This window comes from Protobothrops mucrosquamatus, unplaced genomic scaffold, assembly GCF_001527695.2.
Source record: "Protobothrops mucrosquamatus isolate PMUCROS unplaced genomic scaffold, P.Mucros_1.0 scaffold2697, whole genome shotgun sequence".
In the NCBI taxonomy this organism is placed as follows: Eukaryota; Metazoa; Chordata; class Lepidosauria; order Squamata; family Viperidae; genus Protobothrops; species Protobothrops mucrosquamatus.
Genome location: NW_015388743.1, coordinates 124160 through 144587, shown reverse-complemented (window position 1 = coordinate 144587; position 20428 = coordinate 124160). Strand labels below are relative to the sequence as shown.

The window sequence follows — 20428 nt, the reverse complement described above, 5'->3', positions numbered from 1 at the left end:
GGGTAATGAAAGAACTTGCCACCAATGTAGTCGATTGTTTATCTGTAAGTAATACTGGGGAACTGGCAAAGCGTCAGTTAACTACTGTAGAAAAGAACTAAATATCCATCTACCAAAAGGAGAAAAAAGAGGAACCAGGGAACTACAACCTGGCCAGTCTGATACTGAAGCCTGGGAAGAGACAGAACAAATTGTAAAAATTTACACCTTGAAAATAATGCACTAAGAAGTTAATATGGACTTGTCAAGAAGAAACCCGATCAGACTATCATTGCATCTTTTGATGTAGTAACTTCTTTAGTACTTTGTAATTATATAGATGTAATTTCAGCAAAGATTTTTTTAAAAATGCCCTCTCCCATCATAATTTGATTAACAAGATAGTCAACTGTGGACTTGTCAGCCTCACAATTACATGACAACACGGTTGGCTCAAATGTACACTTATCAATGAATCATCGTCAAGATGAAGAAAGGTATCAATTGAAGTGCCCCACAAATTGGAAACAGCTATCATGTTAGTCAAACTTCACCTTAAGCAGTCTGTCTAATTCTGGGAACTCTAAGAAGGATTCATAGAAAAATTCAGAGAAGAACAATGAAGATGATGTAGGGAGAGAAATTAAGAAACTAGGTTAACTTAATCCTGAGAAGACTGAAGCAGGATATGGTAGCATACTTTAAAATAGTTGAAAATATATCAAAGCAAAAGAATTGTTCTCTATCCAGGTTCCAAGTATAAAATATGAATTCATGAATCTGAGATGCAAGAAGGCAGATTCCAACTGAATGCTAAAGAGAAAATGAGAGCAATTCAAAAATACAACTAACTTGCAAAAGTGAAGTCTCATTTGCTCAGTGTATTAAAATGGAAACTACACAGCCATCTTTCACAGATGATTCAATTTGCATTTCTGCATTAAGTTTGGATATTGGTTTTGAAGCTTAAATGACCCCTTCCACTTCCAAATCTATTATTCTAATATTCCCAGCCACTATGCCTAATAACCAACCTAGTTTCAAGGATCCCAAAGATTCTTTTTTTCACGAGGCAACTGGACTTTCTTATTTTTCTTTGAAGACATTTCACTTCTCATTCAAGAAGCTTCCCCACCATCCAGTCAGACCTGAAGAAGCTTCTTGGATGAGAAGCAAAATGTCTTTAAAGAAAAACAAGAAAGTCTAGTTGCCTCATGAAAAAAAAAAGCATCTTTGGGATAACTATGACTTAGGTGACTAAGAATCTCCATAAACAACTAGTTACAGGGAGTATTTATAAATATACTGGTATATACACATTAAAAAACACAGCACAAAAAAGCTAAAGTAGTTAACTTCTAATTTGCTATTGATTCAGTCTGTATTGAAAATATATATTTTTTTTCTAACATGAAACTTTAAACTTAATCTCTGAACTGAAATACTTAAAATAATGAACACTTGTGGATTGATCTTCAACAGATACCTCAGAATTAGAATATTAACTCAGAATCTAATATTAATATTAGAATACTAATAATAAAATCACACACTTTGGGTTTTATACAAAAATATGTAAAATAAAGTATACATTCAACATTTAAGTTTTTAACTGCATTTCACAAAGATATATCTATAGAACCCTGGAACCTAGAAATACAATCTATAAATCTCTGCAATCTCACAAAAAATCCACTCTTCTTAAAAAAACATATTTAAATCCAGAAATGCTTAAAAAAAATAAAAGAAAGAAAAAGGATATAACATTTGTTTTCCCAATTCATTCTCATTTTACATCAATAGCAAATATATCATCTTCAAGAATCTACAATTTCTGCAATTTGCATAGATAATAAAAACCAAAAACAGATTCATGTTGTATTCTTACCAGGGAAAGAATGATTCATTTTACTTGAAGTATCTGTGAGAGATTCTAGTGATCCTGTTAGCCTGCAAATGAAATCATGTATTATTTTTTTCTCACTCAAGATAACAAAAGAAAAAGAAAAACAGTATAATTCTTCCTTTACTCTAGCACTGATAAACACCCTTCAGCAGATAACATACTCTGGATTGAATTTTCTGAAATCAGAATATAATTTTCCCAAAACAACAGCCCAAAATTTCTGTTGTTAAGTGGGTTTTGCCCCATTTTATGACCTTTCTTGCCACAGCTGTTAAGTGAATCACTGCAGTGAATTGACTTTGTTTGTCAGAAGGCTGCAAAAGGGGATCACCTGACCTTGGGACACATCAATGTTCATAAATATGAATCCGTTGCCAAGCATCTGAATTTTGATCACATGATCGTGGGAATGCTACAAAGCTGTGAAAAACTGTCGTAAGTCACATTTTTCAGTGCCATTATAATTTTAAATGGTCACTAAATAACTCTTGTAAGTCGAGGTTTACCTGTAATGCTCTGAAGATCGATTCACCCTATAGTACTCCTCTTAATCCTGAATCAAGATCCTTTTATTAGTTGAAGAAAATTGGTCTAACATGATCAAGAATGAAATGCTGGGACATCACTGCAGAAAAACTGGTAATGGAAGGCCAAACTGGAAATGGGTCTTTAGAAGAGAGAAATAGTTTTCCCCATGATTCACACTGTCCCCATGATTCTCATTCCCCAGATGCAAGAAGGACAGAATAAATACCTATTGAAGCTCCCTAAATAAAGCATTTCAGGGATCAAATACTCTGCAGCAGCAGAAAATTCTGTTTTCACCTTTTGTAGTTAAGTAGCTATGAATCCCCAAAAGCAACTACTGCTAAGAGAATCACAATTCCAAAATGTGGAAAATATGTAACAAAATATGTAAATATGTAAATGGTTCCATTCCAACTTTTTGTCTTGCAGACAACACAGGTGCTTCTTTGTTCTTTTTTTCTCTGTAAAGAATTTATTGTTTATCCTGAATTCATGTCATTCGTTTATGCTGTCTGTGTGTTAATTTCAATTTTCCACTGCACCTTCTCCAAGATACTCCTCAACCTAACCTCAGTGTTTTAGCCTCAGGTGTGCACTTTCATTTGCCACTATTTCCCCTTATTTTCCCACCATGGTATTTTCTCTTCTAGTCTCTATGCCACCTCAAAGTCCCTCTCATACACAACACTGAATACTGTCTGCAATTTAGTTAATCGTAACCAATAGTGGAACAACTTGCCTTCGGAAATCGTGAGTGCTCCATCACTGGAGGTTTTTAAGAAGATACTGGACAGTCATGTCTGAGATGGTATAGGTTCTCCTGCTTGAGCAGGGGGCTGAACTAGAAGACCTCCAAGGTCCCTTCCAGCTCTATTCTATTCTATTCTATTCTATTCTATTCTACTCTACTCTACTCTACTCTACTCTACTCTACTCTACTCTACTCTACATTTAGGCAAGAAAAACCAAATGTACAGGTATAGTATAGGGGGTACCTTGCTCAATAGTAGTAACTGTGAAAGGGATCTCGGAGTCCTAGTGGACAATCACTTAAATATGAGCCAGCAGTGTGCTGCAGCTGCCAAAAAAGCCAACACAGTGGTAGGCTGCATTAACAGAGGGATAGAATCAAGATCACGTGAAGTATTAATACCACTTTACAATGCCTTGGTAAGGCCACACTTGGAATACTGCATCCAGTTTTGGTCACCATGGTGTAAAAAAGATGTTGAGACTCTAGAAAGAGTACAGAGAAGAGCAACAAAGATGATTAGGGGATTGGAGGCTAAAACATATACAGAACGGTTGCTGGAATTGGGTATGTCTAGTTTAACAAAGAGAAAGATGAGGGGGGACATGATAGCAGTGTTCCAATATCTCAGGGGCTGCCACAAAGAAGATGGAGTCAAGCTATTTTCCAAAGCGCCTGAAGGCAGGACAAGAAGCAATGGGTGGAAACTAACCAAAGAGAGAAGCAACCTAGAACTAAGGAGAAACTTCCTGACAGTTAGAACAATTAACCAGTGGAACAACCTGCCTCCAGAAGCGGTGAATGCTCCAACACTGGAAGTTTTTAAGAAGAAACTGGACAGCCATTTGTCCGAAACGGTATAGGGTTACCTGTCTGAGCAGGGGGTTGGACTTGATGACCTCCAAGGTCCCTTCCAACTTTATTATTATTATTATTATTATTATTATTATTATTATTATTATTATTATTATTATTATTATTATTATTATTATTATTATTATTATTATTATTACTCTACTCTATTCTTAATTTAGTTAATAGTAACCAAAGTGCCATCAAAGCAGTGTCAGTTCTGAATGCCCACATAGGTAGATCTGTTTCCATTCTGGCCCTTCAAGCCTCCCCATCAATCATTTCATTCTTCTTTATAGCACTAGAAGTTAAATGAAGATTTCAGAAATCTTTCTTTCAATTACGAGATTCCAAATACTGACATCAGATGCAACTACTTTTATTAAAAAGAAATTCAAAATACAACTGAACTTTATTATCTCACATTAGTCTTGACTTATTAGTTTCTTTGGCCAAGCTTATAGCAGAATAAGGATAATCAAAATTTGATAGAAGAGAATATTGCACTGATGATGTCACCTAGCTTGGTAATGAAACCTCGGCAAGAAAACCACCAAGCTCAGACAGCACCAAGAATCTACAGTTTGGCAAGAGTGATACTGACCTAGGCTTCTCCCCAACCAGAAAAGGTTTCTGAATGAAAGTAATACAATAAAATAGATTTGATGCTGAAACCACAGTCTACGGCACTTACTTTTGCACTCTAGAGGGTGGTGCAAAAACACCGTATCTGGGGGGGCATCTGAAGTACTGTATGCCTGCAACTGAGCCATCATTCTTGCCACGAGGTTTATCCAGTTCTATGCCATACCAAAGCCCTGCAACAAGAAATACTTTTTTTATTTTCAAACGGGGTATTATTGTTCATTAAAAAGAGTTTCATTTGAAAAGAAATGTTCCTCACAGTTTGAATCTGCAGAACCAAAGGGGAAAAGCTGTTTCAAATAAATAAATCAACTTCAGTAAACTATCAAGGCAACAGCGTTCTCTCAAGATTTGTTTGCATTTTAGTATTTAACTCCATTACATATACAAAGAAGCTGATGGAATAAGGAGAGGAAAGTAGGATATCAATTGCTAAATCTGCAATTCAATCTAGGGAAGAACAACAAAGCTTTAAAATCAGAGTTTTCAGATTAGAGGAACAATCAGTGCTTCAGAGGCAACTGTAACATCTGCAAGTTTATCAGTAACTATGCATTTAAATAAGTTTTAGGATATTGTACTTTAAATTCTCTCAGCTGAACTAAAATGCTACCAAGTACAATCTTTTGAAGAAAGAGAAGACATGCTCAATTATTGTTGCTGACTAGCAACTCAACTTCTTCAGTCTTTTTGTAAGACTTAGGACAGTCATTTTTTCAGTTAGGTCCCCTCCAATGTATCTCTAATGTGTCCCATCCTGATATATTTCTGGACACAATTTAAATGCTCAGAGAAATTCCTTCATCATTTCCAACAGGAAAACAAAAAGTTGATTCTACACTAATACATTTGTAGCAGAATATTTTCTTCAGAAATTATCAATTAATAATTTATTGAGTTTTAGGTAGTAGCTGACTTTATACATCAATTAGCTAATTAATTACTATTGATGTTTAGTGTAATTGCTATTGGTTTTTACTGTAAATCTATTCATTATTTTATTAACTGTAAATATTTAATTGATATTCTATACCAGGGGTGTCAAATTGCCAGCCCGTGGGCCGGTTTCATCATACCGGAGCCGTGCCCACCCCATTACCGGCAACAGCGAAAAAGCTCCAATACGTTGCGCGACGTCACGTGACATCGCAAGTTTGACATGTCTGTTCTATACTGTTTATGAAAACTACATTACATATTTTAATGGAAACTGAAAGGCAAACATGTGATAAACAATAAAGTTACCTGGTGCAAACTTGGTTGTCCCATAGAATCTAACTATTCCAGTTCTTTGTCCAACCACCAGTACTCTTTCTCCAATCTGAATTTCCCCTTCCTCAAATGCATTTTTCTTTGCAGATAGAAAAGTATTGTTTCCTTCTGTTCAATTGGGTTCACAAAATGCAGGAGATATACAAATTACATAAAATAAGAAAATACTTATGAACTCATTATTCACATATAGGCTCATCACAATCATTTATGCTCTCACAGCATTAAATAGAATTACAGTATAAGAGTAATATATTATATCTGTGTGATTTTAAAATTTAGCAAAGACAATTACCTACAAATATAGGAAATTAAGATTGGTACTATAGAAGAGGCTTATATTACTTTACAATTCACTTCAAATATGTGAAATCCAAACAATTTCAGCCAGAGAAATTATCTTAGCTCCTGCTACCATTTGTGATAATCTATTTTCTTCCACAGCCAATCCTAATGATTTTTAGATAAGATATATTTCCCAGGATTACATAAAGCAGTCAGAAGCATCTGACCTCATAGCAACAAAGCAGCTGCATCCTGTGGAAAGCTAAGATAGCTGCTTTGAAAATTGAGCCTAGTTATCTATGCAGGCACAGAGACCACAATTGGAGCATTCTCTGATATTGGGGGAACATAAGAAAATTTGGGAAAATTACTTTTTTCCCATTAAGTATAAACTAGAAAAATGAAGTTTTGCACAGAGTTTACATAAGGCCCACAGCTGGGCTGGTGATCTGAGGTCAACTGCACTTACCAAATATTCCCTTGCCACTTCACTCACACTTCCAGGAACAACAAAACTTACCTGGAAATCTCAAGTATTATAGAATTTAACAGCTGTATTAGAGCTTTAGATATTCAATCTTCCCATATCTCTATCCTTATAATGGTCTATTACAACAAATAATTGGGGGAAAATGTACCAGCCATAGATTTGGATGAAATTGGGTGGTCTTTCATGTTTTCCTTCTTATTATTACTTGTGGAATTACATTTCTTGGGACAATTCAGCTTGCTGTCTAATGATACAGTTGAGGATGAAGAGCTACTGGATCCAAGGTAATTTGCTAAAAATAATAAAACAAAATTATTCAGCTAGAAAACACATAAACATATGAAAGAAGTGTCATTTTGTCACATTTTTCATTCCTTGTGAGCATAAAACTAACTGATCATGATGGATACCACTTAGTTTTTCAAGTCTATGTTACTAATATGTAATACTTGTAAGCCTAGAGCATAAATGTAAAAATAATGCAGCCTTAAGTAATAAAAAATCTCGGTTCTTTGCTTTTGATAGCTAGTCTATTAAATCTTTGATGAGAAACAGGGGGAATGACATTTTGTAGATGAATTATGAAGTGCATGGACTAGTGCCTACAGCATGCTGTTATGCATCATATTAATATTAAAATCCTGTCTATAAAGTAAGATTGGAAGGTAAATCACTTTCCTTTCAATTTGTGAAATGTTGATGTACAAGCTCCTTATCAAGATTTATGTCTATCTGTCTCTTCTTTCTATAACTTCCTCTTCTGGCACTTTTTACCTGACACTAAAGATTTTGATGATTAGGCCTGAGGTTATTCATCCCTAGTCCTGGAGATAATGCTAGCTTTTCTTTTAGTTACAAACAGAATGTGGGCTTTAGGAAGCACAAGTACCAAGTATGGAAAACATCACAAAGAGCTTTCAAGTAGCTGTAGCTCCTTCTTTCATGTACCCTTAATCACAATCTATATCAGGGGTAGTCAACCTTTGAAGTCCACGAGTCATAAAAGAGCCAAGGTTGACTACCCCTGATCTATATAAGTATTAGAACCTTGAACTAGTATTTTGCCAAGCATCTTGAGATCCTCAGCAAGGTTCATAACCTTTACAAGAGAACATCCTATTTCATGAACAAAGTTTTCCACTACAGAACATGATGAAAAATTACAGTGCAATGAAAGAGATGGAGCATCTCTAACAGCAGAGAGAGATTGGTATCAAAGGACCAAGCATTTTACCAGTCACACCCCATTCCATTCCTCTGTAACTTAGTGAATGCTACTGTCTTAGTGTTAAAAGGGTATATTATAAGGATAATTTCAGAAACAATAAAATAATGAAATAGGAGGAAATGTCTGAATATGTCTGAAAGTGTAACCCTTTTTGACTCTCAATGAGGAAGGAGCCTGACAGAGACATAGTTTGGCACTCCACCAGTGACAGCCAAGATGTATATGTTAACCATGTAAAACTCATGTTTCCTCCTTTTTCAAGTATTCAGTTTATTTCTCTGTGGGATTTCATTTATTTTCTTGTTTGATTTTAACATGCTGGATTTATTCAGATTTATTTATTTATATTTTATCAATTGATTTATTTCACTGCATTAGTTGTTGGATTGGATTGAGATCCATAGCATACGCTTATTTATGAATACTGTGACTACTTATAATTACCTGCACATTTAAGATTATTATCTATACTGTTAAATAATAATCTTATTCACAGCTCCATTGATCTCCTTCCCTCCCGCACTTTTCCTTCTGAGACAGGACTAAAATATTCTATTTTGAAAAGCGCTGCTTCTCTTTTGTCCTGCCTGAGGAATAAGGCCAGTAAAGTTACTATCCTCACATGAAGACAGCAATTGCTGCTGTGGCTGTGTGCAGCAGCCGTACTCTGCAGCAAGCTCTCTGGTAAGAGGCTAACTCAACCTTGGCCCAGTATTTGAATCAGAGAATGAGAAGAATGGGCAAAGGGCCCTAGAATGTAACTTACAGCCTCTCAATCAAAATATCAGAAAGTGGACTCAGCACCAAGCAGTAGGCAACCTGCTCTTCCTTGTAGCATCACATTCATCTCTGCCCATGTGCAGAGTACCCACACCCAGCTCCACTGCCACCATTACCTCCAATCTTTCCTCTCCCTTCTCCTCTGTGGGCAAATACAGCAGCCACCATTTTGGATAGTCAGTTAAACTGTGCATGCTCTCCCCAGCTTCTGGGTGAGATTGGATTAATAGTACGTACCTCACTAAGAGAGTATAGCTTGGCTAGGGCTAGGAAACTACCCATTGTGGAGGACTCCCTAAAGCCATTGGCCACTTTTCCAGCACTTCTTTGCTAGGAGCTTACCAATGGAAAAAAAATGAAATTTGGTCTTCTACAAAGTCAATACTCCCTTCACTAAATAAGCTAAAAAATAAAGTAGTTTTGCTTTGGCTGCTCTCTCCACAGCTAAACAGAAATAGACACAGAAGCATAAAGCCCAGCAGCTGGTTGGGATAAGATAACACTCCAGTGGACCAATTAAAGTCCAACAAGTTACTGACTCTTCCTTCATATGCATTAGAATCCATCTGATTCAAAAGCAGTTTATGGCTGAAATAATGATGAATTATTATTCATGTTTTAATTCATTAGCCTTCCAGCCAAGCACTCCTATATATAAATAAGTGCCACTGAAAAATAATTATATATCCTGGCATAAGCAAATAAGATTTTCAAGGAATGGAGAATCTTATCTAAAATTACCAATAGAGCATTGTTATCGATTTCCCTTATCCAGACCAAATATAACAGCCAAAAATATCTGGAAGACACATTACCTTGTTTACCTGATACAGTTTTCTTTACTTCTTCACTGCTTACAAATGTGGAATTGGAAGTACTATCTTTTCTGGATAAGCCTGTAAGCCAAGCCAAACCTATGAAGCACCACAATCTAAGTAACACATCCAAAACATCTCTGTATATATTCTCTGAACATTTATAGATACAATTAAATATGTAAAGAAATATTTATACAAATCCTCTATTTCCCTCTAAAGAATAATGGAATATTGAAAGACTCAGTGCCAAAGTCAGCTACAGGTACATGAAGCCCTTTCTTGCCTTTCACAAGCCAATAAAATCAATATTATATCAACATGCCTTCTTCAATCTTCAGTTGAAGAGATCTCAGAGATACAGTAGCAACTAGACAATCCATAACCCTTGGGTAAACATTTCAGAGATATTTCCTTACCACATTCCTCAATGCCTTCAAAAATGGCAGAGCTTCTAATATATTTGAAAGTTCTTAAAACTTCAAAGCGATATTCAGAAAAATATCTGCCTTGAAAGTAGCTCAGGTTGAACTGTATAGCCCAATCAAACATCAGAAGTTTATCACGGGAGATGTTTTAAGATACTTTTATTACATTATAAACATTTTATGTTTTATAAAATTCGCCAAATTTCAATCCCATGGGAGTCATGTCCTGGCTTTTGGGCACATTCTGTCGATTAGCCCGTTTGAGGTACTTTGGTTCAAAAACTGTTGCTCAATGATGCATTATATTGCCCAGTTAAAGGTTATGGGGACAAGTGTTTTAATAGTTTATAAATAGATGTGTCTGCTTTTAAATAAACTATAGGAGATTTTAAGCAAAGCTCTTTCACATTATATCAATTGTAATCTGTCATTTATATAAGCTAGCACTAAACACATTTGAAAATATCCAAGCCTATTTTTTAAACAATAATTTAAAAGCATTGTACACCATAAGCAATTATTTGCCAAAAGAATATAGCCTAATAAGTATACAACCTTCCATGCAAACAAAACAACAATGCAATATTTCATTTAGCCTCTAAAAATATACGATTGAATATTAATAAATTTTAAAAGAAAATACAAATTCCAGAAAAAGAATCCAGAACACAAAGAAAAGATCAGAGTACTTGCCCAGTGCATTAAGCACCTATTTTGCATTAAAAGTTTTGAGCTTTAGGACTGGGAAAGATTCTTATCTAAATCCTAAGACAGCTACAGATGGATAATGTCTGTTAAATATGCCAAGGCAGCAAAACAATTAAAATAGAAGAAAACACACATTAGTCCTGATTATAAATGCATGTTGGGTTTATTCCTAATTAATCTTTGTCAGTCTAACATTATAATACCTTTTATTGCTTAAGTCTCTGAAAACAAAGGCTGCCTACAAACCATGAATTTTGATTTTGGTCTGGAAATTGTTACGCTTCCTGAAATGTTCTTTTACTTCAAAGTAAAGTGTCCCCATGCTTACCAGAATTCACTTTAGAGGTTATGTGGGTTACATCAATTTTCTTGGATTTGATTATAGGCAAAGGTCGTGAGGAAGACGCTTTTGTACTTTTTTTGTGTCCAGAAATCTTACTTATTTTAGAGAGTGGTGCAAAGATACCTGGCAGAAAAGATACATGATAAGGTACAATCCTTTTTTTTTTTAAAGAGGCTCGTACAGCACATTCAAAGAAACTAGAAGCTTTCATGTGTGAACAAAACCTGAAAGCAATATAAGGCAATATGCAATCAAACAAAAAACTGCAAGTGGTCTTCCGCTTATGACCGCAATTGAGATCGGAATTTCCATCTCTAAACAATGTGGTGGTAAAGCAAGACAACCTGTGGCTCCATCGCTTAGCGATGGCAATCCCAACACTCCCTGTTACCATTGTTAAACAAACGCCAGTGGTTCTTGCCTATCTCCCCCATCTCTGCCCTTCAGACTGCCCTGTATCCTGCCTAGTGGGATGGCAAGCAGCCCCAGAAATGCACTGCTCTGGGAACTGCTTGCCATGCTGCTGTAGTTCTGAGCTGCAAGAAGCCCCTGAGCCACAGCATCGTGCAAAGCTTCAGCTGCCCCAGCCCGGATCAACAGTTATGGTACCAAGATGCAGCACTTGGGAAGCCCCAGCAAGCATTCATTCACCCAGCTGCCTTCTCTCCCAGTTCCCCACAGCAAGCTTTCATCTTCTGCATTCAGATGTTGTGAGGCTGGGAGCCACATGTAGGAAGAGACAAACCCTGGTGCCTTCCCATTGGGGGAAACCATTTCCAGCCTTCCCCGTTGGCTGGCATTCTAATTTGCACTGCACTGCTGGATCGGGCTTTGGGGGTGGGGGTAGGGGGATGTTTAGGAAGCATTTGCTGGAGAAGCTGGAGCACCTGGGGTATCACGGTGGCTGCAGGTCCGAAAAAAGACAGCAAAGGCAGCAAGGCACTTGTACTTGAGCTGCAGCTGGGTGCAAAAAATGAAAGGTCGGTGTGGGGAACCGGGAAAGAAGGCTGTTGGGCAAACAAAGGCTTGCTGGCCCTTGCCAGTCACTGGAGATTGTTGTACCACTTGCTGGTGGTTGCTGGGAGAGGTTGCAACTTTGTGCTGTGCTACAGCTCAGGGGATTCTTGCAGCCCCAGAGCCACAGCACACCAAGAAGCCCCTGAACCACACCAGTTCTGGGGCTGCTTGCCACTTCCCAAGGCAGGGTGTAAGCAAATACAGCAATGTATTAAATATCAATTTTAGATACCCTACATAAATTCGGGCATATCACAAGTAACCAAAGTACACAGCAGTACTGGAAATAGGAATAAGAAATATCAATATAAAATACAACATTAGCATGCAGAGTAAACAAATATCAATAACTATTTAAGTGCTTATTTGGATAATTTTCACTGGTAGACTCATATATTAGACAAATGAAAAAATGGGAGAGATGTGGGAGAAATATGAAGAAATGTAAAAATTAAAAGCAATACCATGTTTTGGAGTACACTTGAAGTACTGCACTCTTCCAACAGTACCATTGTTTTTGCCATCAGGTTCATCCAATTCTATACCAGCCCACTGCCCGCTGGCAAATTCTGTCATGCCACAAAATCGTAATGTGCCAACCTGGAAAAGATATAGATATATACATTCAACTATGTTGAAAGAAAGTTGAATGTGACAACAGAATATTATGTTCTGAAATTATTCCAATTCAAAGAAAAAACTGAAACATAGAATGTGTTTATTCTTCATCGTTCTTCATGCCAGCTGAAGACTAAGGGCAGAGAAGCAGTTCCAATCTTTATATATAAAGTATTATATATGAGCTCTTCAGCACATCACATTGATAGAACAGGTTTCCTTTTGAACAGGAGAAACTTCTTGAAAGGAAGTGTGGCTTGACAATGAAACCATCACCCGGAGGGATGATAGGGTTTTATATTTTATTTTACTTTGTTTTTTCAGCAGTTCTTAAGCAGAGACTAGAAATTACCATGGGAATTTTTTATAATTTTTTTTTACATTTTATGTCTTACATTTTATACAACTGTACTATGACATTTTATTCTATTACAGCTCTAAGAACAGAAGTTTCTTCCCATATTCTCTTGTTTTACTCATGGCTAATTTGGGATTTAGAAAAGGAGAAGTGCACCTCCATATCTTCTTCCTTCTTGTCCCTCTATTCTTTAATTTCCTTCTCTGCTCTTTCACTGTTAGTCCAAGGCATGCTCACCAAAATGTTCCCTCTGCCTTTGTTTCTATTTCTTCCACCCCAAGCTTGATTTTAAAGCTTACCTACATCCAAGAAATACGTTTAAAGCTTGTATCAAAATGCTATAAAGAGAAAAAGAGGCAAAAGAGTTGTGCCTGTGCTGCTCTTCTCCCAATTCCAAAATTTAAAATGAAGGACCCTTCCCTTTGCCCTGCCTGCAAGTGCTGCTAATTTTCTTAAGAAAAGCCTTCAAGTGGGAATTTCTCCATGCTCCATTTCCTTCAACCAGGAGCTCTTCCACCAACAGCAACTTGCATCTTTCATTTTAAAGCCTGAGTGAGTGATGTTCCATCCTCTTGAAGGCTATAATTACCAGGCTGTAAAGGCCTTTGGAACAGCAAGTGAAGAATCTTATCCGGGCCCAAAGCAGGTGGTTGATTGACTTCTGCAGAACTGACAGTGCAATGTGCGGAAAGCCTCTTTGAGTCAGAACGTGGTTAAATGTCATTTATATTTCCTCCTCTGCTGCTTAGTTTTATGAATCTGAAACAGTCTTCTCCTAATGGCATAGAAGGGAGGAGGACCCCAACTAAGGGTTATTATAGGTGCAGGGAAATGTAGCTCTTGGAATTAACAACAAAGGAAAGGAATTAAACACCTGACTCCCTTTTTACAGGGATGGTGGTTCTCCTCCGTTCAGACAAAGTATGGTAACCATACTGCCCCATCCTCTGGCCTGCAGGTGCAATTCTTAAATGGTGGATCGGTGAATAAGATCTCTCTCATCGATTATTTAATTATGAATAAAGTTCAATATGGTTTGTACCACTTTAACTTGGATTAGACAGCTGTTGTGTATGTGTGTGGGATAGTCTCAGTGCCTTCCTTATTGCAGCACCAAAACAGATCAGAGATTAAAAGGGAGAGTAATTAAAGGATAAAGAAATGTTCTGCTTGTTTCAGACTTTCTACTATGCCATGCCAATCTACAGTGTTTGACTGAATATTGTGCACTAAATATAGTACAGGAATTGTGTCAGAGAACCACCCACGTTACTACTCAGCACTCTCCCCAACTAAGCTGACAGAGATGGTTTTGGACTTGATCTTGAGGATTTCCAGAATAACAGTTCTGGAGGAATTCATTATCCAGGGCAACCATGATTGCAGCCCCTCAAGATTTTGTGATAGCCATAACAAACATGGTTCTGCCCAACTTATCATTGTTTCACTCAGGTAATAGATGCTCAGATCTACTGGATAGGACAATAGTCTGAACCAGGGGAATTTAAATCTGTTTCTTGTCACAGTGAGAACATTTCTAATTTATACTTGCAATAACTTCCTTTCTGCAGAGCTGAAGTACTAATTAGAATTATCCAAACTGAAAAATAATGGGTTATGATGGATTCTATAAAATGATAGAATAGTGATGGATGCTCTTTGTAAAACTTTAGTTAACCCTTTGGTTAACATGACCTGGATAGTTCCCATGATCACTTCTGGATATCTTCTACCATTATGCAGCACCCATTTAGGCTTATTATACATTCCAGCTGAAGACAATGAAACAAGTGGAAGACAACTAGAACGCAGATAACAGAAAACTAATATTAAATTTGATCCAATACCCATCATGCGTTTAATGGCAATGATGAAGAAACAATATTTTCTCCACTACTAAGTCCTCTCAGTGATGTTCCATTAGAGCTTTTCTAAATGATTCAGAGTCTTCTGGAATCTGGTTCAGAACAAGCTGATATTTACCCTTCTCCACTTTGAGGAGAAAAAAATGTATTTGCCACGAAGTCTAAGTCTGAACTAGAGACACAAGTATCCTCAATAGAATGAAATGTCTTATTACTTGAGATTGTGCACCCATTATAAACCTACTTGGACAGAGCTTGCTACCTCAGTCCAGGTCCTGTTAATTTGTTGGTTTGATTATTTGAATGCATTCATACGTGTAACTGTCCTTGATGACAGTTCAGAAACTTCAGTTAATTACTGCAGTGAGAGTACTGACTGGATTTAAGTATAATGAATATAGTATGCCAACTGTATACAATCTTCATTGGCTCTCAATTTCATTTTTAATTCTAGAAAGCCCTTCACTTAAAAAGTCTTTCAGAGCTTGCAATTACAATAATTGAAATAATGTCTCTTCCAGCTTGTGTCCTATTTATATCTTAATTATCATACTTAGTTTTATAGACAGAAATTCAGGATATAGACTAAATAAATAAATACAGAGGGTTGGTAAGCGGGACTCAGAAATTGGCTTTTTCCGTGGTTCTTGCCAACTCTGGGTTATCTTCCCTAGGCATGGAACCAATATTATTGTCTCCTCAGCAACCAAGAAAGATGTTTTTACTCTCCCACATTTTAATGAATTAATATTTTAATATTAAACATGTATAACAAATAAACACTTTGCTCTGTTGTTTTTAATTGTCTTAGTGTTTATATTATCATGCCTTTTATCATTATACCTTTCTGTGCAGTTTAATTACTATATCAAACTTTAATTGTATGATTTAAATGTGTTACAAGTCACCTTGAAAAAATGATTTTGAAAGTTAACATACATATTTTTCAGAACAAATAAACAAAAAATTGATCTCTTCCAATTTTATGACCCTATAACTAAATGCATACACTATCTAAAAGTATAATTCTTTTAGATTTGAAGCAAACGTTAAAATTCTCAAAATACTAATTTTGGCTCAAATAACTATATCTCCTTAATAAAACATATTTTATGTTGCATTTTAACATCCAAACTTCCAATTTCAGATTATTTGTTGGTCACTATTATTACTATCAAACATGCTAGATTATAATATAACATTTAACCAAAACATCCTATTATCTGATTTACAAAAAAGAAGCTTTAATTTAGCTTGTTTCAAAAATTTTATTGGAACCATTGTGCTTTGCCCTTTACACTTTATTAAAAGCTAAGAATTAATTTGAGCAGTGTCTAGTAATAGCAACTAGGGTAGCTATGCAACATCTAATCTTCTAACAAAACAGAAATGTGACAGTTCTATGAAGTTTCAGATATTGAATTTCTGTTCATGATGTTGTTTGCTTTCCAAAGTATCTTTGCATCAGATAGAATTCTTTTTAAAGAATTAATTAATTAATCAAGCACAATTTACATTTTTATTAAAAATTAAAATTAATACAATTAATAGAAGCAACATATGGATCAATAAAGTTTGCAAAATTTATTTTAAAGTCCAAAGTATAGTGTAGTTTTATGAGACTGGCAATCAACCTGATTCTATGTTTCCTAGTTCAGGACAGAGAACAGGTGTATATTCCTTAGGTGGACAAGGATAACATAATTTTTATATGCTGTATCTAAGTGAGCCAGGTACAGCTCTCCTTAAAAAATTAAATTTTACTAGCTGATGTGACAAGAGCTACCGGGAGAATCATTCAGCTTGTTGTGATTAACAGCCCTACATATAAATCCAGAAACATTTTCAATCCAGTTAATTTTTGATTCACAATTTGCTGATTAAAACATACCTTCTGTCCTGCAATGACAACTCGATCTCCCAGTTTTAGGCCAAGCAATTCAAGCATGTCTTTTCCAGTGACATTATCATAATTTGGAAGCATTATATTGGAAAGGTCACAAACCAGAGGTACCGCATCTAAAAGCATCTGTTTGATTTCTTTAGCGCTGGCTGCTGCATCAGCCATTTCCAATGGCATATCTACTGGATCAGGAACCACATCAGCAGGTGTCTGCCCTTTGTCATTCTGCGGAACAATAATCATCAAAACAAGGGAGTAAATTCAGGCACAGTATTAATCCAAATTAAAACAGAGCTATTAACAACTATTAAATAATCATCATAAAACACAACTGCTCAGATAAATCCTAAACTTCCATTGTCAAGATCAACAAATTTCAAATAATTTACAAAATAAATCTAAAGATACACAGAAGTAAAATTTAATTTACACATATTTTTCTCTTCATTTTTAACACATTTCCAATATAACACTAAGCAAAGCATTTCTAAACAATTATTATAATTCAGATTCAGTCAGATAAAATAAACATTTGATAAAATTGATATCTTACCCTAAAAGCAGGGTTAGCACCATGTTCCAATAGACACTTTACAGCTCCAGTACATAGGTTGAAGGCAGCAATATGCAAGGCAGTTCCAAAATCAAAGTCACTGCAGGTGGCATCAATATCTACAATTAAGAACCAAGTTGATATGTGGATATATCAATGCTGTTTTATCCTGAATGACATACTATGGGTAAAAACAATGACTAAATAGACATTAAATATAGACAATAGAATTCAAAATCAAAACAGAGAAGTCAAATAGTCAGTCACACACTAAACAAACCCAAAGGTATTTGTTTATTTATTAAATTTATATGTACCTATTTTTTTTCCCAAATTGACTTTTTAGCAATAACAGAGAAAACATAAATTTGCTTGAATACAATTCATGTGTCAGATCAATAAATACCAACTTTAAAACTATCTAAAAATACTGGGACCAGAGAGGCTGGGATACGAGAATTCAACACCAGCAATAACAACAAGTGGAGGAGCAAGAAAAATTCCTCTCAAGCAAGCAAGAAAAACAGGAAAAGAAAGGTCAAGTTGAAGGGGAAAATTTAGCAGAATCTTTGAAGGAAGGAAGTCCTGTTAAACTCTATCTCCCTTCCCATTGCTATTTTTCTAAAAGCAGAGGAAGAATTGATCCTTAAAAATGCCTGAGAACTATTTATTGGCCCTGTTCCCACATCAAGTTTAATTAGGCCAGGGAATAAGTATCAAGAGGCTGAAAAATTAACACATCAGGCAAGACATTGAACAAATCACAGAACCAATTGAATTCCTTACTCTATACAGGAATCCAAATTCAAGCATCCCTCACAAGTGGATGGAAGTGTAGGCTCTACCAAAACCAATGGAGGGGAGCTCACTACATCTCAGGGTAATTGCTTCTATTGTCAAATTGTTCTTCCTTTAGAAAACTTTCCTTTCAATTGGAAATTGCTTTCTTGGAATTAAAAATCTATTATCCACGCCTTGTCTCTAGGTATGGCAGCAAATAGGCCTTAGATTTCATCAACCGGACATCTATACTTTTACTTGACAAACGGCATATTTCCTAGTCTGATTTTCAAATTAAACATATCCATCTATTTAATTGTTATCCCATTCAGCATATTCTCAGCTGGCTGGCAATCAGACTGTCATAGAAAACTTTGTCAAATGATTTAAACAATCAATATTTATTATAACTACAGCACTATTATGGAAGTTAAAAAGAGGGGTTAATTGACAATCAGGTTGATTTCTAATAATCATATTTTCCAATATTTTATTTTGATTGTTTTATTCATATTTGTTTTTTAATTATGCCAAAATAGCTCTTATTACATTGCTTGCATTTATACAGATTTGTGGGGAATGGAAATATTGTATATGGACATTTAACTTTTTTTAAAAAAATGCCTCTCGTAAAATATTAAAAATATATCTTTTGCTTTCCCATTTTTAGTGTTAATGATTTGTTCATCACTATATATTTATGTATATTTTAAAAGATTGGTCTACATGTGACTTAACATTGCCCTGGGAATAATCAGTATTTCAATTATTTGTACCTATTATATCTGTACAGAGCATTAGATTTTTTTACAAAGTGCATTGATGTGAGAGAAGCACTCCTCCTTAAAGTTTCAAATCAGTTGTGAACTCCAGAAAACTAGGCAGAGGTACTTTGAAATCTTTCTCCAGTTGTATCCTTGTGCATATTTATATTTCATGTTCATATTGGTCAATCCACATGAAGTATTATCTGTGCTTGCATATGCTGATGGTTTAAATTCACTGTCTTTTATTTAAAGGCAGATACAAATTCTTTTCTGATTGTTTGGACAATTTAACTTTGGAAACCTATGAAGTATCTAAAGGAAGCTCTTAGTTGCACATGTATCCTCTCTAGTTAAAGACAGAATGAACAAGGATAAAAGGGAGCAAAGCTAGCTTAATAAATCATGGGTAAAACTAAACCTACATTTGAAACAACTGAAAGAAGGCAATATTTAGGGTGAATCTGCACAATACAGCAACTGCAGAATTATAATTATTAAACTTCTAATATAATAGGGTGAATCTGCACAATGCAGCAACTACAGTATTATAATTATTAAACTTCTAATATGGGTGAGCAATTTATTTTGCTTCTGCCACTAGCCAACTTCCAGATTGTGTTGACAATATTTGAGATTGCAAAACAACAAGAATATGGCAAAGGAATCCAAGGATTATTTCTCTATATTTGCAAATGTCAATTCTCACGTCTACAACCTGCCTTCCAAGCTACATGCCATTATAAAAGCATTTTTTTAAAAATGCAAAACATCTGAATAAACTTTAGTCTGATATTTACCAGACATTCTGCATAGATAAAACTTATAAATGTGTAAGGAAACTAAAGGTGGTTCTTGACCTATAACCACAATTGAGCCCAAACTTTCCATTGATAAGCAAGTTCCATTGATAAGTTATTAAGTTAGTTTTGCCCCATTTTACAATCTTTCTTGCCAAAGTTGTTAAGTGAATCACTGCAGTTGTTATTTGGTTGTTAAATGAATCTAGCTTCCCCACTGACTTTGTCAGAGGGTTGCAAAACGTGATCACATGGCCCTGGGACACTGTAACTGTCATAAATATATTCCAGTTGTCATATGTCTGAATTTTGATTGCATGACCATGGGGTTGCTGCAACAGTAGTGTAAAAAATGGTCATAAGTAACTTTTTTCAGTGCTGTTGTAACTTCAAACAGTCACTAAATGAATGGCTATAAATTGAGGACTACCTGTATAAGCACTCTAGCTTTCTGGATCAACTTGATTCCAACAAATGCATGCCAAAGGTTTGAGTAGAAAAGAGAAATGCTACTCCACAAGCTTCATTGCATTCTATTTATAGATACAACTCTTGAATTAATTCAAATGAATGCCAGGAGCCAAAGAAAACAGATTGTTGAAATTTCTTCCAGATTTTATTGTCCTATGTTAATTTTTTTGGAAACCAAACAAGTACATTTCTCTTTCAATGTTACATAAACATGTCTCCTTTTCTTTAGACAAAAGAAAAATATGTAGAACAAGGTGCAGAAAATCATTTAGCATCAAAGAAAACACTA

The 20428-nt window shown here is 35.5% G+C and overlaps 1 protein-coding gene across 1 annotated transcript in view; it reads right to left on the bottom strand.

The window, feature by feature from the left end:
- Window positions 1-20428, bottom strand: part of CLIP4 (CAP-Gly domain containing linker protein family member 4) — a 36977-nt gene that overhangs the window by 2630 nt on the left and 13919 nt on the right. Inside the window, exons 6-14 of the mRNA XM_015825586.1 lie at window positions 17325-17443; window positions 16760-16996; window positions 12492-12627; window positions 10996-11133; window positions 9532-9612; window positions 6857-7000; window positions 5907-6041; window positions 4711-4834; window positions 1868-1929 (exon numbers count right to left, since the gene is read on the bottom strand). Coding sequence (XP_015681072.1) covers window positions 1868-1929; window positions 4711-4834; window positions 5907-6041; window positions 6857-7000; window positions 9532-9612; window positions 10996-11133; window positions 12492-12627; window positions 16760-16996; window positions 17325-17443 — 1176 coding nt within the window. The remainder of the gene's footprint in view (window positions 1-1867; window positions 1930-4710; window positions 4835-5906; window positions 6042-6856; window positions 7001-9531; window positions 9613-10995; window positions 11134-12491; window positions 12628-16759; window positions 16997-17324; window positions 17444-20428) is intronic.